We start from the raw sequence: 18845 nt of genomic DNA on the forward strand, positions 1-18845 counted from the left end.
CCTGTTTCTGCCTGGAGACAGCAGTCGCCTCATTGTTCTGACACACAACACAAAACTATCCACAACACTACACACTAACTACACAAGACAACACCTAACTACACACTCCAAACACACTAAACGTCACAAATCTCTCACATCTCAAAACTCGCTCTTTCTCTTTTTCTGCTGTCTTTATCTCTCTCTCTCGCTGTCACTCCTAAAACTTCCCCCTCTTCCTAAACAACCGAATGTCATGTTGCCATATCATTTTTTGATTGGTTGACATTTTTCACCAAAACAACGGGCTGTTTTTTGTTTTGTTTTGTTTTGTTTTTTAAATTTTTTGCTCATAAGCAGAGTGCTTGCTGCGCTGTCCTTAGACAGTAAACGTGACAAAACTATTGAGGAAAAAACGCTGCGTATATATTGTTTATCATGACTCTTTTATGTGGCCTATCAACACAATTTAAAAACTGGTATATATCACCTTGTTGTTTTGTCATCTTGAAGTGGTCATGTGATTGGCTTACCACGACTACTTTATTCTTCCTCAGTCAAACAGCAGCACTCATATGATTGTTTTGCCCCTTAGCTCCAGGTGTTGTGCCAAAAAGTGATGGTCGGACAGAAAGTGATTGCTGCCCGCGGGAGATTACTTACAGCTACTTCCGTGCAACTGATATAAGATGCGGTAAGCTGCGGACAGCTTCAACCACTTGTTTGCACTGCATTTTCTTGTTAGTAATGGTAACGGCGTTGTAACGATAGGAATAGTAATTAGTTAGATTACTCGTAACTGAAAAAAGTAACACCGTTAGTAACACCGTTACTTGTAACGCCGTTATTCCCATCACTGATTATGTCCATGTCAGCAAAGACCCGAGAGATGAATCTGTCCAAAGCTATTTTACTATAAGAAAGAAGAATACTGCTTCAAAACAAGTGACGAAGAAGCAAAGCAGCAGAGCGGCCTATTGCATCATATTAACATTTTTATTTAGAGCCTACTGAAACGCTGCAACTTCAAACAGATGGAAAAACCTGTTACATTTACAACATTACAATTACTATACCGTAATTACTCTAACTTAGAGTGATAACATTACATTTTTACATTCTGAAAATAGCAACATCAGCTGTCTCTTCTATGAGTACAATGCTTACCTTCTGATGATAAACATGAATAACAATGTTCCATAATTAGAATCTTTAAAAAAAAAACATTCAAACACAAATATTTGCAAAAAAAAATCCTTTGTACTTAATGACCATTGGTGGTATTTCAGTATCATGTTACATAAAAAGCTCCCGTTTCAGTCCTAAGAATTCTAGTGCGTTTCCAGCAAGCAGTTTATCCTGTAACACAAAAGAGAGAGTCATTATTTTGAAGATATTAAAAAAATCTGTCATTAAAATATACAAAAAAACTGTAATGCCAAGTATATCATATTGGATACATGAGTTTTTGGGGGGCCTCTATATCATCAGTGTGATTTGTTTTTTAAATCTAAAGAAAAATACACACATACACAAATGAAAACACATATATTTGTTAAATTTGTTTTAGAGTTTTCTTTGGTTTTGTTTTCTTTGTTAAGTGTTCAATAAACATGGTTCAGGATTTACATGATGTACAATGGGTGGCTTTCCTTTCTTTCCATGTGTGGTAGAGTCCACCATGATGACAAACCCTTTCTCCTGTGCTGCTTAAGTAAATGAGAGGAAAATAATGCTACCTTTAGTGTATCATCAAACACATCCATCGACTCGATGAGTGATCCTGGCTGTAGCTCACCAAGTGGGAATGGATAATCTGTTCCCAGCATCACTTTATCCTGGAACAGGAAAATGTGAACTTAGCACATGAAGATTTGGTGAAAGCAGGAATAACTCCATCCTGAAAACATCAGTGTTTCCACACATCAGCATACACTCTCACAGTCCACATTCTCTGTGTTTAGTCAGTACTCTTCAGTGTGTTTTGAATCTATCCTCTCTCGCCACCAAAGAGGTGTGACTCGTGGAATGAATGAATGTTGGACACCAGCTCACTTTTCCAATGATGTCAATGAGCAGCTTCAGGGAGGCGGGATCGTGCACCAGGGAGTCGGTGTAAAAAGAACCGAGGTATTTCCGTGGACTGGCATCGTTGTCAGCTGCACAAAGGTCAGGGCGGACTTTGTGGCCGTGTTCAATTCTGCCAACAGTGAATGGGAAAGAGCCACCTGGATACACGTGAACACAGGCACTAAACGTCAAATATCAACACACTTATTTCATCTTAAGGGAAGAGCATAAAGGAAGAATACATTGAAAATTTGGCTGCCTAATGTTTTCTATATACTGCTGTGATATTAATAGTAAACTAAATGATAAGCATGGTGTTATCTTTTTATACCTCCATGAGCAAAGCAGACTTTCAGTTTTGGAAATCTCTCAAAGATACCACCAAATATCATCGAGCAAATGGCCATGGTTGTCTCAGATGGCATACCTAAGGAAAGAAAAACATTTAAAAACATATAAACATTATTATTTTTCCATCACAATGCACTAAATAGCACATGAAAGCTGGCTTGTTTTAATATTAGTGTTGTTTTTAGTTGGCTGGACCAGATGTAATAGTCAGTATGTTCTGTTCCCACTCCAGTATCCTCCTCACCCACTAGCCAGGGTAGCCAATACTTTGCCATCCTCCCATCTGTCTGCATGTCCCATGGGTGGACAAATATGGAACAGCCCAGCTCCTCTGCTTCCTGTAGTGTTTATCAGAATAAGAAATGAATAAGAAATTAGGCCATAATTATAAAGAAAAATGATTGGAACCAATGTAGGCATAATTAAAAAACACTATCACAATAACCCCATGTTATTATGCAAGTGTGTAAAGTCTTACAGCATAGAAGGGATACAGTTCAGAGGCATTGAGGTCCCAGTTGTTGATATGCGACCCAATCTGGACCCCAGGGAAGCCTAGCTCCTTCACACAGCGCCTCATCTCCATCACAGCTAAATCAGGGGCCTGCATGGGCAGCGTGCCCAGGCCCACAAACCTCTTGGGTTGGCTACGCACTGTCTTAGCCAAGTCGTCATTCAAAAGGACACAGAGATCGAGTGTGTCGTGAGGCTTAGCCTGCAATCAAAAGACACGATGAATATACACAAATATATCTGTGAAGATCATTAAGCAGCTTGTAGTATTGCAAAGTTTAGTGGTAGGCACAACTCAGTTATCTGACACACAGTAGACACCACTTTGTCACACAGCTTTTGACCAAATCTGCTGTGACTGGCTGTGCATTTACCCAATAACTGAACATCACAGGAACGGTCGAAAGGGCCTGCAGCGTGACACCTGCAGGCCGTGAAAAGAAATGCTGCTTTTAGTCACTGATTAAAGGATGAAACTACCAAACTTTGTGTCATTTGTGTCTGCGCATGTACCGTGTTTATCCATGTCCTTTATGCGAGCATTTGGATCCCAGCAGTTTTCCTGTATTACCCGGAAAACCTTCCCATCCTTCATCATCTTTGCTTCACCCTAAAACACAACATTAAGACCACTATCAGCTCTAGTTTCTTTTAATATCTTTGGACAGATTTTCTTTGTGTTATTGGTCAGTTACAACCTTACTTTTGAAAAGCTGTGATGCTGTGAGACTTGCAAATAACTGACTGCAATGATCCCAGAAACATACAGGGAGTGCAGAATTATTAGGCAAGTTGTATTTTTGAGGAATAATTTTATTATTGAACAACAACCATGTTCTCAATGAACCCAAAAAACTCATTAATATCAAAGCTGAATGTTTTTGGAAGTAGTTTTTAGTTTGTTTTTAGTTTTAGCTATTTTAGGGGGATATCTGTGTGTGCAGGTGACTATTGCTGTGCATAATTATTAGGAAACTTAACAAAAAACAAATATATACCCATTTCAATTATTTCTTTTTACCAGTGAAACCAATATAACATCTCCACATTCACAAATAGACATTTCTGACATTCAAAAACAAAACAAAAACAAATCAGCGACCAATATAGCCACCTTTCTTTGCAAGGACACTCAAAAGCCTGCCATCCATGGATTCTGTCAGTGTTTTGATCTGTTCACCATCAACATTGCGTGCAGCAGCAACCACAGCCTCCCAGACACTGTTCAGAGAGGTGTACTGTTTTCCCTCCTTGTAAATCTCACATTTGATGATGGACCACAGGTTCTCAATGGGGTCCAGATCAGGTGAACAAGGTGGCCATGTCATTCGTTTTTCTTCTTTTATACCCTTTCTTGCCAGCCACGCTGTGGAGTACTTGGACGCGTGTGATGGAGCATTGTCCTGCATGAAAATCATGTTTTTCTTGAAGGATGCAGACTTCCTTCTGTACCACTGCTTGAAGAAGGTGTCTTCCAGAAACTGGCAGTAGGACTGGGAGTTGAGCTTGACTCCATCCTCAACCCGAAAAGGCCCCACAAGCTCATCTTTGATGATACCAGCCCAAACCAGTACTCCACCTCCACCTTGCTGGCATCTGAGTCGGACTGGAGCTCTCTGCCCTTTACCAATCCAGCCACGGGCCCATCCATCTGGCCCATCAAGACTCACTCTCATTTCATCAGTCCATAAAACCTTAGAAAAACCAGTCTTGAGATATTTCTTGGCCCAGTCTTGACGTTTCAGCTTGTGTGTCTTGTTCAGTGGTGGTCGTCTTTCAGCCTTTCTTACCCCCATGTCTCTGAGTATTGCACACCTTGTGCTTTTGGGCACTCCAGTGATGCTGCAGCTCTGAAATATGGCCAAACTGGTGGCAAGTGGCATCTTGGCAGCTGCACGCTTGACTTTTCTCAGTTCATGGGCAGTTATTTTGCGCCTTGGTTTTTCCACACGCTTCTTGCGACCCTGTTGACTATTTTGAATGAAACGCTTGATTGTTCGATGATCACGCTTCAGAAGCTTGATCAGAAGCTTCAGAAGCTGGGAAGTAGCTAGCCGGTCGTCACGGCAAAGCTACGAGAGCGTCTCTCAGCATGGGCCCGAAAAAAGTTCTGTCAGCCGAGGAAGGAGACGATATTAAGAAGTCGCTGGAGTTTATGACAGAGGAGATTTCTACTGTCAAACTGCAGCAGAAAGCCATCCTGGACCTGGTCGAGGAAGTTAAGGCTCTCCGCATCCAGAACGCCGAGAAGGATCGGCGGCTGGCGTACCTGGAGAACAGAGTGGCGGATTTGGAGCAGTACACCCGGATGAACGATGTTATCATCACGGGGCTTCGCATCAAACCCCGGTCATACGCCCGGGCGGTCGCCACTGACAATGTAGGAGGGCCAGGAGAGGAAGATGTCAACTCCACGGAGCATCAAGTGGTTACCTTTCTACGGTCCAAAGGTGTGGAAGTGGATTATAACAACATTGAGGCTTGCCACCCTCTACCCCGAAAAAATGACAGTGACAAACCAGCCATCATTGTGAGATTTGCAAACAGAAAACAGAAAACAGCACTGTTAAAACAAGGAAGGAAACTGAAAGGATCCGATGTCTTCATGAACGAACATCTGATAAAAAGAAATGCGGACATTGCCAGGAAAGCACGTTACTTGAAGAAACAGGGAAAAATTCAAAATACATGGACCACCAACTGCAAAGTATTCATTAAACTCAATGGAACACCGGAACAAGCCAAAGTGTTGGTCATCAGAAATATGGAAGAGCTGGACAAATACTGAGGTCAACTTACTCTGGAGGTATGAATACACATGTGACGTGACACACAACACAACACATGGCACAGTCCAAAAGAACTTCATCTGCATCCGGCAACAATATCAACATAACTCATTGGAATTCTCTTTATGATAATCTGGAACTGAGAACATTTCGATACACAGACCATAATGTTCTAGACTTAGAAAAGGATATAGACCCGGAAAATAATTTCTTCTACAACATCAGCTGTAACTGCTGCTACTTCACTGATGAACAGTTTAAGCACACCATCAACACGGAAAATAAATTATCAATAATCCATTTTAATAGCAGAAGTCTGTATGCCAACTTCAACAATATAAAGGAATATCTAAATGAGTTGACAAATCCATTTGGAATTATTGCCATTTCTGAAACATGGATCAATGCGGAGAAAGGAATGGACTTTGGACTGGAGGGATATGAAGTGAATTTTGTAAATAGAAGGAACAAGAGTGGAGGGGGAGTAGCTGTGTATGTGGATAAAAACCTAAACTACAAGGTGGTAGAAAGTATGACAACTGTAATTGATAATTTACTAGAATGTATAACAATTGAAATTTATAAGGAAAAAGAAAAAAATGTAATAATTAGCTGTATATATAGAACACCTGGCTCTAGTATTCAAGTATTTAATGACTTCATAGAGGAAATATTCTCTAAAACAAATCAAAAAGTTATGTTTATCTGTGGTGATTTTAATATTGACCTGTTGAATCCAAAAAAGCATAAAATGACCGACGAATTCCTAAACACTATGTACAGTTTGAGTTTACATCCTAAAATAACCAGGCCTAGCAGAATTACACCACATTGTGCCACCTTACTTGACAATATTTTCACTGACAATATGGAAAACAACATTGTGAGCGGAATATTAATTAATGACATCAGTGATCACCTACCAGTTTTTGCAGTTTATGACACTAATTATAAGAAAAATCAGCATGAAGAACAACTGAGATACAGACGTGTAAGGACAGAAGAAACTATGACTGCATTTAAGAACGATCTATTAAATCAGGACTGGGACAAGGTGTACAAAGAAGCTGATATTGATATTGCATATGGCATATTTTTAAGAATATTCATGGAGTTGTACGATAAAAACTGTCCAACAATAAAATACAACAGAAAGCACAAATATTCAGATAGACCATGGCTCACTAAGGGTTTACAAAATGCATGTAAAAAGAAAAATACACTCTATAGGGAATACCTAAAACAAAGAACAAAAGAAGCTGAAAATAAATATAAAAAATACAAAAATAAGTTGACCAATATTATACGTGTATGTAGAAAGGAGTATTATAGTAAAATATTGAACAACAATAAACATAATATGAAAGGAATATGGGATGTTTTAAACGGTATCATTAAAAATAATTCTGGACAACAAAGTTATCCACAATACTTTATCGATAATGGCAATATTATGGAAAACACTGCTGATAAGGTCAACAGCTTTAATCATTATTTTGTAAATATTGGACCAAAACTGGCAGAACAAATTCCTGAGTCACTGCCATCAGTAGAATGTAGTGAAAACCTGATTGATAGGAACCCTAACTCAATGTTCCTCACATCAGTGGAGGAAAAAGAAATAATTGACATTGTACACATGTGTAAATATAAAACATCTACTGATTGTAATGATATTGACATGAAAATCGTCAAGAAGGTCATTGAAGGAATTGTAGGACCTCTAACATATATTTGCAACTTATCATTTCAGACGGGAAAAGTGCCAAACAAAATGAAAATAGCTAAAGTTGTGCCGCTGTATAAAACCGGGGATAGACGCCACTTCACAAATTACAGGCCTGTTTCTTTACTACCACAATTCTCCAAAATCCTAGAAAACCTGTTTAATAAACGATTAGACAAATTCTTAGATAAATATAAATTACTCTCTGACAGTCAAGTCAATATGGATTCAGATCAAAAAGATCAACATCTCTGGCATTAATCGAATCAATTGAGGAGATTACGAATGCTATAGATCAGAAACAGTATGCAGCTGGAGTATTTCTGGATCTCAAGAAAGCATTCGACACAATCAATCATCACATATTAATTAATAAACTGGAACGGTATGGGATTAGGGGGGTTGTACTGCAATGGGTGAAAAATTATTTAAGTGACCGGAAACAATTTGTGAAGCTGGGTGTCCATTCCTCATCATGCTTGGACATTGCTTGTGGTGTTCCACAAGGCTCTGTACTGGGTCCAAAATTATTTATTATTTATATAAATGATATTTGTAAGGCATCTGATATATTAAAATTAGTATTATTTGCAGATGACACAAATATTTTTTGTTCTGGGGGGAATCTAAAGGAGCTGCTGGATACAATTACTTCAGAAATGTGCAAAATTAAAAAATGGTTTAACAGGAACAAACTATCGCTAAATCTAAGTAAAACTAAAATTATCTTATTTGGGAATTCCCTTAGAAATGCACAAGTGCAGATTCATGTAGATGGTGTGGAAATTGAAAGAGTACTTGAACATAAGTTTCTTGGTGTGATTATAGATGATAAATTAAACTGGAAGTCTCATATAAATCATATACATAACAAAATTTCAAGAAGTGTCTCAATCTTGAGTAAAGTAAAACACATTCTGGACCACAAATCACTCCACATTCTCTATTGTTCCCTGATTGCACCGTATTTGAATTACTGTGCAGAGGTTTGGGGCAATACTTACAAATGTTCGCTATCATCAATCTTTATATTACAAAAAAGGGCCATAAGGATAATCCATAAAACTGGTTACAGAGATCATACAAATCCACTATTCTTAAAATCAAAAATTCTAAAATTCACAGATCTGGTTCATTTTCTCACAGCACAAATTATATATAAAGCAATAAATAACCTGCTTCCTGACAATATTCTAAAAATGTTTTCTAAAAGGGAACAGGGATACAATTTGAGGGGGGAATTAAATTTAAAACATCCTCGTATCCATACAACATTAAAAAGTTTTTGCATCTCTATGTGTGGAGTGAAGCTGTGGAACAGACTAAGTAAAGATATGAAGCAATGTCCAAGCATGGCGCAGTTTAAAAAGCGGTTTAAGGATATGGTTTTTACAGGGTACAGGGAAAAGGTAGAGATTTGATAGGGTGTTCTTGTCTAATTTACATATGAATGACTAGCCAATTTAGCTTCCACTTGGCTGAAGCTAAAGCCTAGCTAAAAGCCTACCAGCCATTTGGCTGGTGGTGGGTTTTAAAGGTAGAAAGGTAGAAGCCTGGGACTCCTAGTGATATATATATATATATATAAAATTGTAGGTTGTGTATCCTTCAGGTGTTAATGGGGTTATTGAAAATGTGTATATGTGCGTATGTGTGTATATATGTAGGTATGGATAGATAGAAACATATATGTGTATATATTAAAAAAAAAAAAAAAAAAAAAAATTACACATAACATATAATGTAATTACAAGGAGGTATTTCTGTAGTCTATTGATACTAGATAGTGGAAAAGGGGTGGGATTAAATAAGCTTATGCTTCTTCCTGCTCCTTTTTGAACATGGACGTTATTTGGAGTTGTGGTTGCTCGTTTTCCTTTTGTTTGCTTTGTTCATTTGTCTCTTTTAATTCTATTTTTTTTTTTATACTTTTTCAACATGTTCAAAATAAAGATTCAATCAATCAATCAATCAATTTTGAGACTGCTGCATCCCTCTGCAAGATATCTCACTATTTTTGACTTTTCTGAGCCTGTCAAGTCCTTCTTTTGACCCATTTTGCCAAAGGAAAGGAAGTTGCCTAATAATTATGCACACCTGATATAGGGTGTTGATGTCATTAGACCACACCCCTTCTCATTACAGAGATGCACATCACCTAATATGCTTAATTGGTAGTAGGCTTTCAAGCCTATACAGCTTGGAGTAAGACAACATGCATGAAGAGGATGATGTGGACAAAATACTCATTTGCCTAATAATTCTGCACTCCCTGTATTCACATAAAATATGTGCATCTTAGACAGGAAGACCTTCTCAGAAGTCTACAAGTAGAACAATGTTCCTCAACAATAAATTCCAAAATATAAGCAGGATTCAGAGAATCTGGACAAAACAAAAAAATCTGTGCTAATGTCACTGATGTTCAGACCCTCGGGTGGCACTGCATTAAAAACAGGGGCGATTCTGTCATGGAAATCAGTGCATGTGATTTGGGCTTAGGAACACTTCTAGCCACTGTGTCATCCACAAATGCAAGTTAAAGCTCTATGATACAAAGAAGAAGCCATATGTGAACATCAGCCATCAGTCCTCATTCATTTAATATAGACTGAGGCAATATGGAAAACTGTTCTGTGGTTGGATTAGTTTAAATTTTAAATTCCTTTTGGAAAAAATGGCCTTTTCCTCCTCTGGACTAATACGGAGAGGGACCATCCAGCTGGTTTTCAACACCCACTTAAAGCACCTGCATCTGTGATGGTACGGGGGTGCATTAGTTCCTGTGGCATTGCCAGCTTACACATCTGGAAAGATACCATCAATACTGAAAGCTATATACAGGTTTTAGGTGAACATATATATGCTCCTATTGATATGACGTCTTTAATCTGGGAAGTCATTGCATATTTCAGCATGACAACGCCAAACTGCATACTGTGTCTATTCCAACAGCATGGCTTTGTAGTAGAAGAGTCTGAGTCCTGAACTGCTGTACCTGCAGTCCAGACCTTCACCAGCTGAAAATATTTTGCACATGAAATCAAAATCTAAAAAGAAGACACGGGACTGCCAGAAGACCCAGCTAGAATCCTCCACCAGACAAGAATGGGACAACACTCCTCTTCCAAAAGTCCAGCAGCTCCCAGACATTTACAGACCAAATAAAGACGGGACGCTTCACAGTGGAAAAGATGGCCCCATCTCCCCTTTCTTAACATTTTTGAGATGTGTTGCTGCCATCAAATTCAAAATGAATGGTACGTGTTCCTAGTTTAAGCAGTAGATATGTTTTCTATGCTCTGCTGTAAATCAAATATGGGTTTATGAGATTTTCAAATCACTGCGTTCTGTTTTTAGATACATTTCATGCTGTGTCCCAGCCTTTTTGAAATTAGGTTTGTGTTAGGTTAGGTTTTAAAGCACATGTTGTAACTTTTACATTTGCTAACAAAACTGAGCCACATGATGGCAGCAGACAGTTGATATTACTGCAAATGTTCTGGGTGAATCCAAAAGGCCTGGACTCCTCTAAGATGTTTAATACGAAGCACACAAGCACAAATTCATTGCTTATCCAAGTTTAGGCATTAATTCTGAAGAATAGACTGTTCGTTGTCAAGTATACTTTGCTGTTACTAAAATGCTCAGCCCATGTTTGGGGCTAAAAGTTGCCAAGCTGCTCTGTATCGGGCTGCGTTACGGCTGTTTGAACCGAATCACTTGACTGATGCTGTGTCACCTCGCTGAGTTCTGCAGCTGCTCACATAGCCAGGACCAGCCTGGCAGGTCTGCGGGGTGGGTGCAGTCGCCAGCTGGGATGAATCTGCTGTGTGTTCAACAAAGTAGTGCAGTGCATAAGTGCTCCTGCACCTGCACCCTGTCTGTAGCTGCACAGGAAAGCAGAGGAAATAGTGACTTACCTTGCAGTGATGGTGAAGCTGGACAAACCCATCATAGCCGTACCTCTGAAACACATAAAAAATACAGGTTTTACAAACCCAGAGTTTAAAAGCATCACATATAAATATCAGCCATATATTTGATTGCATATTTGTTGTTTCATTCTGATAGAAAATGTAGATTTTGTTATCCCATCTGTGAGGGTTTGGTCATCATCCTACAGGACTGGCCACTCCAGTGCCCTGAATACCTAAAAGATATTGCCTTTTGAGCATGCTGACACTTTTTGCATACAAATGAAGCTGCAGATGAGCTACGTGAGCAATACAGCAGAAAAGCCCCTTTTCATACCCATGCAGATCAGCTGTACTGTGTACTTGGATAATGCCACTGAGGAGCTTCTGTTTTTCCAGTTGCAAGATGGGTTTTACATCCGTGTTTGATGTGTGGATCTGTGGCCCCAAGAAGCTGTTTCAGTGAAAGGTTGCTTTAAATGAAATGTCATCATGCCAGTTTAACTGTGGACTTGATCTCAAGTTCAAATAATGTTATGCTTAGGGCCCTTTAACCAACTCCAGCCAACGTAAATTTTTAAATATCACATTCTTTGCAAAAGATTCTTACAGACACGATTTAGCTCATGTCTTCTGTTCAGCTTTAAATGTGGGAAATGATTAGCCAGGCAGTGACAAAGACATAAGGGCAGGAACAGATAAACCAAGTCCAAGGTCTATTGATTAAAGTTTAACCATCCATAGAGGACAGATTTATGCAGTGGACTTTTAATCTCCCTGCTGACAAGCCAGCTGAAAAGTCTATATATTAAACGTTAGTAGCATTTAATAGCCCCGGTTCAAGCTCCATCTGCCAGGGAAGTGACACAAAGATGTTTTTCTCAAACCCACTGACCCACTTCACGTGAGATCTCATCTACAGACTGTGGGTTTATTTAACACTGGAGCTCCGTGACATTAAAAGTCAAATCATCTTGTCTGTGACAGTTCCTACCTGCTTCAGGTCGGGCCACTCCTTTGGTAAAATATGATTGTGAATATCAACCTTCATCCTTATGATTATTATTCACGGAAAACGTAAAGGTCTGCTGGCCGAGGTATCCTGGGAAAAACTGTGGGCACACTCACTCCCCACCCCCAGCCTGAAACCAATGACCAATGTCTGCTGCTGGGACATTTATTGCCCAATCTTTGAAACAAACAGAAAACCAGAGCAGAGGCTGTAAACCCGCTCCTTTAACTGTCTGCCTTCGTTACACTGAGCCTGAATTCTGCACTCATGGCTTTAATTGATTATTTTGGTTTCACATCATGGCTGCAGCTTATTTCTGTGGCTAGCCTGCACAGTTTGAAATGTACTGAAACGACCTTCATTAGCCAACTTTATTTAATTGCTTGCACATATCGCTGCTCGAGGATGCCACCTGGTGGCTGATTAAGGTTGGTCAACCTGCCAGGGTTCAAGATCCAAAACTGGTTATTGTCAATATGCAAGCATATCGAATTTAGGGCAATAATCCCTCACATGATGCAAAACCCTTTAATAACATAAACATACTGGCACAAATATAAGTAGAAAACACAATGGTTAAATACAATTTACTAACGTGCATTAAGGACATCTGTGGCAGCAGGGTAATGTTAAGTTGCTCGGTAGCTTATTGAATGTGTAAAGGTCTGGGCTTTGGGCTACAGGTCTCCTGTGCGTATAAATCACAGCAAACTCAAAGAGAAAGTGTAAAAATGCTTGGCTAACTCGGGGCAGATGTCACTGCATGTACTGATTCTGAATTAAGAGCTGAATTATGGGAGGAGGAGAGAAAGAGGAAGGGGAGGAGGGGGGAAACTTGAAGGTACCGCCTTCTTGATTCACAGTAGATCTCTGCAATTTATCGCTTTGTCGCATCTAACCCTAAACTGTGTCTAAGTGGCTCAGCCAGCAGGGTTTTTGCACTGATCCTACAGTGCTCACTTCTCTCAGAGGGAGTTGCTTCGCTGCTGATGCTACGAAGATAAATCCGTTATCTCCCAGCTTGTCTTATCGCCATCACTTCTCTCTCCCCTCTGCGTAACTGAGTCGACACCGGTGGCATATTGGACGCGCTGGATGGCTGCTGCACTTATCGAACCGGTGTGAATCTTTTTTCCATCATCCTCATCTTCCTCTGAGACTGAAAGCAAAACAACCGCAGTAAGAATGACAGACCAGGTGACCCAAGAGTCCTACCCCGTCCCAGACCCGACTGTTGTGGATCCCTGCCCGGCAACGGTGCGGAACGGCCAGTGCGCCCCGGATGGCTTCACCAACCACAATCACCAGCAAGCCAAAACCCCCACGGAGCCTGAGTCATTCACCGTGGGCCAGGAGATGAAAATCACAGACACGGTGGAGGGAGAAGGTAACTTGACACACCTATGGCAGGTTTGGGGATGCATTGTGAAAGTTATGGATGCTCATGTGCGTGTGTGTGTGTGCGTGCCCTGTGGGGATGGGATGGTTATTTTTACTCATGTGAGATATTTTTAGTCTGCTCCTTGAATAATAAATGACAACCATTCATCAGCAGGATTCATACCAGACCAAATGACCAAATTCGAAGTGAAGTTTAAAGCTTTAAAATCGCTTCAGCTCTTAGACTCATTCATTCATTCATTCATTCATTCATTCATTCATTCGCAGACATTGGCCTACATTGCCTCTGGAAAAAGTTGCCTTTTTAAAAAGACATGCAACTAGAGGCTGGTTGTTTATATGTTTCACAAACCCTCCAGTGCGCCTTTGCGTTTGCTTAATCACTTTAAAAACTCTTCAGAGAATTCAAAAACAAAAAATAAACTTATTGCCTGTATTGTAATTGAGACTCTATTAAATATAAAGAATGTTTATTGGATCTGCTGACATGCTGATTAAATACTGTTTCTCCCAGTAGTCTTGCAATGTGATCAAGCATGTCTGCAATAATAATGAACTGCTGAAATGTTTTAATGTTCTGATGGATTATTTCTAAGAGCTGAAATCCATGTCTGGGATCACACTGAATGATGAGACAAGACTGATACTCCAGCTTGGAATAGCTTTTAGGATACACGTCAGGTGGCAGAAGAACAAACTGGAACTACAGACACCTTTAACATTGTGTGTATTAAAAATATTATTTGTCGTCAGTTAAATTCACCTTTTTTTTTGTAGAAAACTGACCAAAAAACCTGAACAATCTTCCCAATGTCTTTGCCTCTAGTTTTTATGTTTATGGAAAGTTTAAGGTTATGGTTAGAAGACTCTTGTTTTTAGTCATTGTTAAACAGAACAGTGGCTTCCTGCTTGGAATGGAAAAAGAACAGCAGTCTTCTGTGTCTAGTGTCATTGTTGTCAACCTTAACCTCCATCCTGTGCAGACTCGATGGCTGTGCAACCACATCATTAAACTGCTGTCCCTTTGATTATAACTGCAGCCATTAGAGGGCGCTGTTGCAATGAACCCAAACAGCAGGTCTTAGATTCTTGCAAAAACGGACCATAAATTTGTGGGGATATGTTTACAATGCCGTGGTACCGCTCATGATAACAAACAAGGCGATATAAATGAAAGTAATTACTTTAGCAATATTAAAAATCTGTAAGGAGAGAAAAAAGAGGACACTTCATATAAACAAACAAAGAAACGAGTGAAACAGATGCATGGTGGTTTAAGCACTGCTGCTGTACATCATGCACACACACTCATTCAGTATTTTTCACTTTCACAGCCTCTCGTTCACCCCCCCTCCCCCAGTCTTTTTGTCTTCACACTTCTGATTTGCATAAATGATAAATGTATCCTGTAATAATGCTGTCTATATATCTATCTTACTAATGAAGATGTACACATGACACAGTGCACATATTGATGACCGATGATAGTAAGGCTTACAGCAGGGTTACAAAAGGTTAGGAGCAGTTTTGTCACACCCCTCTCAGGAGTATCTCTCTTGTATTTCCTCATGTATGTGTTCATATGGGAGATGTGTAATCTGCTGTTTGAGCTGTGTGGCTGATGTTCATCATTTTTAGAAGAGAAAGGTGTGAAGGAGTTGAGCATTGAGAGAGAGACGTGCGCAAATGCGCACAAGCTTGTGTGTGAGTCAGAGTACGAGGAGATGTTGAGCACATGCCTCCTGTCTGATCCCCCAGCTGGAGATCATGTGAGCAAAGTGATTTACCATGCTGTCCTACTTCCCCCTCAGTATCTATCTCTCTCTCTCTCACACACACACACACACACACACACACACACACACACACACACACACACACACACACACACACACACACACACACACACACACACACACACACACACACTGCTATTTGTGGGAGGTAGGGGAAGATTATTTCAGCTGTCAAACACCAATTGCTGTGATATTTTGTAGCAAATGATAAAAAATGTTATGAGCTGAATAAAGTATTAGAGCTGTAAATGTCTGATTAAGGGTTCTCACTGTTATGCAGATTCAGTCGCAAAATGATGCAAATAAAAATACAATTAAAAAGACTTGAGGGTAAAAGAGTAAACTGAGTTTACTCAGTTTTAACTGAGTAATCTCAGTTGAAACCTTAACTAACCAGTTAAGGTTTTAACTGAGTTTACTTTTTTCACTGTTTTACTCTTTGTCTTTAATTCAAGTATTGAAAAAACACCAGTTTCAACTTTAAATTACCAAACATCGTTCACAGAGCTACTGAAGAGCATTTCTTACTATTTTAAGTTTTGCAACGTTAGTTACAATTTTATAAATGCCATAAATCCAATGTTCATAGATGGTTTACAAACCAATTATTAACTGATTAGCAGATGTTATTATTATATTATCTTTTAACTGATAGTAAACAATAAAAAAACACATGTCATTTTTATTTGTCATTTATAAAACAGTGTATTACTTAGTAAGATTTTGCACTGAAGTATATACAGAGCCGGTGACTCTGTTATGGGTAATTTTGCCCCCTTTTTTAAAGTCTCTTAAAATCAATACAAGTTATTCCTAATTACCGTGTCTATCTCAAGCTGATACATTTCCACTCAAACTCAAGAGAGGGGTCTAGTGGGTAGTCTAGAAGCAGCTCAGCACTTGACTAAGACACTTCATGTTGGTGCAATTTATGATCATTTTGAGTGCTCTAATAGAATGGAAAGGCACTATACAATATCCATAGAAAATCACTCTTTGCACCTTGTTTACAACACATTCAGCTCAGGTTGTAAGAAAAGTTTCTTCAGAACAAATATAAAATAAAATAGGCCATATAACATGATTCATTGATATTGTAGCATTTAGCTGGTCTTTTACAACTGTTGATGCTGATCAGTAACTTATTGTTGCGAGATCCATAAAAGATATCAAACACTTAATACATCAAGTTTAAGTCCTCATAAACTAATTACATGCAGACTGGGGGCTTTTTTCTGTCTTGATTAAAGATATTGAAGCTATAATGTATCTTTTGAAAGACATAGTTTTACAATCTTTATCTCTATTAGGGTCCAAACTGCTTTTGTATAGTCTGGACCAAGTTGGAAACTAAACCAAAGCTTTATTTGGAACAGTTGGTAACTTTCACTGGTGGGAATCTGGTGAGGGATTATATCTGAGTTGCTGTATGGTCTATCTGACTTGTCTCCTTCTGTCTGCACCCACGTAAGACTAACAGCCTTAGGTGGCAGCAAGAAAAGCCTGTGTGCAGGGTGAGCTGGAGACTCACAAAAGAAAAGAGGTCTCATTTAAAAAAGGAAGTCAAATAAAAGTAATGGACTTAATTTGATTTGACGTCACGGCATCGGTGGCGAAAGAGTCACTTAGCGACTCTGAAATGTGGTTGTAACAAAGACTGCTGAGCAACAAGCTTCTCTGAAAACATGATGCTGTTGTGGAAACTGAAGGGAAATTTGACAGTCTGTTGGATGTACTCAGGGTATGTGTGGCGTGATGTATTCTGTGAATCTGAAGGGATCCAATTAAGCGCCTTGACTGTTGTTGTGATTTGGTGCTATATAAATAAAATGGAATTGAGTTGAATTCATTAAAACATGGACAGATTGACAGTAAACAACATTTGGTGTTCTTCTACACATCCTGTCTTCCTCCCCTCACCTCAACCTGTCACAGCAGATGGCCCCGCCCCTCCCTGAGCCTGGTTCTGCTGAAAGTTTCTTCCTGTTGAAAGGGAGTTTTTCATTCCTACTGTCACCAATTTTTATTTCAACTTTCATTTTATTTTATTTATACAGCACCGAATCACAACAACAGTCGCCTCAAGGTGCTGTTGTAAGATAGACTCTACAATAATACATACAGAGAAAAACCCAACAATCATATGACCCCTATGAGCAAGCACTTTGGTGACAGTGGGAAGGAGAGGTCTAGTAACACATAGTGAGTGAGAAAGGTGACTGAAGAAGAAACACCCAGTGCATCATGGGAGTCCCTCAGCAGCCTACACCTATTGCAGCATAACTAAGGGAGGATTCAGGGTCACCTGGTCCAGCCCTAACTATATGCTTTAGCAAAAAGGAAAGTTTGAAGCCTAATCTTGAAAGTAGAGATAGTGTCTGTCTCCTGAATCCAAACTGGAAGCTGGTTCCACAGAAGAGGGGCCTGAAAACTGAAGGCTCTGCCTCCCATTCTACTTTTAAATACTCTAGGAACAACAAGTAGGCCTGCAGAGCGAGAGCGAAGTGCTCTAATAGGGTGATATGGTACTACAAGGTCATTAAGATGAGATGGGGCCTGATTATTTAAGACCTTGTATGTGAGGAGCAGGATTTTGAATTCAGTTCTGGATTTCACCAAAGCGCTTGCTCAGTCTGACCGCATTAATATTCATCATTCTTTCAAAGATGATTTTTTATCTTTGAGCCCCAACATAGCTCTCCTCTTTCTCTAATTTGGCACCACTGAAGACAAGTTCAGCCATCAGGCGTGTCCTTTAGTAAAACCACTTTCACTTTATGAAACGATCTTATGACTTGTCAGCTTTTTATCAGCAGATTTTCCCTCGTCTGTGACGCAGTTCTGTGTTGCCATTTAAAGGGAGTTTTGAGCTTGTGACCACTGTAACCTTTAGATTGGAGTTGACCAGAAGAATAAAGTCTCAGCTCCAATAAAGGCTAAACACAGAGCTGTGTTACTGCGTGGGAAAAATATACATTTTTCTTAATATCGCAGTAATAACTGAGAATATGAACTAATTATGCATAAACTATCATCTAATGACGATTTTAAAGCAAATCTCAAAAGCTGATTTCAAGTTGCATTCCAAACATTTGGCTCAGGGAGTTCACAGGTTGACAGTTACTCGTTTTTCCCTTTATTAATTTCTATTCTCAACTTGTTTTTGTGATGACTGTGACAGTCCCCAGGACACATTTCAGGAAAAAAAGAAAAAAGAAAACAGCCTTACAATCGCTTTTGGATGTAAAAGTTCAGACTTATAAATAATGCATGACTCTGCAGAGCCATCCT

The 18845-nt window shown here is 39.4% G+C and overlaps 2 protein-coding genes across 2 annotated transcripts in view; one reads left to right on the forward strand and one right to left on the reverse strand.

The window, feature by feature from the left end:
- Positions 1 to 1075: 1075 nt before the first annotated feature.
- On the reverse strand, positions 1076 to 12473 carry acmsd (aminocarboxymuconate semialdehyde decarboxylase). The gene is made up of 10 exons (XM_085374065.1): positions 12340 to 12473; positions 11352 to 11396; positions 3427 to 3523; positions 3288 to 3337; positions 2879 to 3115; positions 2645 to 2738; positions 2381 to 2476; positions 2035 to 2207; positions 1719 to 1817; positions 1076 to 1338 (listed from the first exon to the last, which is right to left on the reverse strand). The coding sequence occupies exons 1-10, from the start codon at positions 12394 to 12396 to the stop codon at positions 1276 to 1278; spliced, it is 1011 nt and encodes a 336-aa protein (XP_085230191.1). The 5' UTR covers positions 12397 to 12473; the 3' UTR covers positions 1076 to 1275.
- A 1069-nt stretch (positions 12474 to 13542) lies between these two features.
- tmem163a (transmembrane protein 163a) overlaps positions 13543 to 18845 on the forward strand; it is a 72270-nt gene continuing 66967 nt past the window's right edge. Inside the window, exon 1 of the mRNA XM_085374725.1 lies at positions 13543 to 13744. Within this exon, the coding sequence (XP_085230851.1) occupies positions 13543 to 13744 (202 nt within the window). The remainder of the gene's footprint in view (positions 13745 to 18845) is intronic.

Source organism: Diplotaxodon limnothrissa, linkage group LG16 (genome assembly GCF_057381915.1).
Source record: "Diplotaxodon limnothrissa isolate DT_005_m linkage group LG16, D_limnothrissa_male_GT1.1, whole genome shotgun sequence".
In the NCBI taxonomy this organism is placed as follows: domain Eukaryota; kingdom Metazoa; phylum Chordata; class Actinopteri; order Cichliformes; family Cichlidae; genus Diplotaxodon; species Diplotaxodon limnothrissa.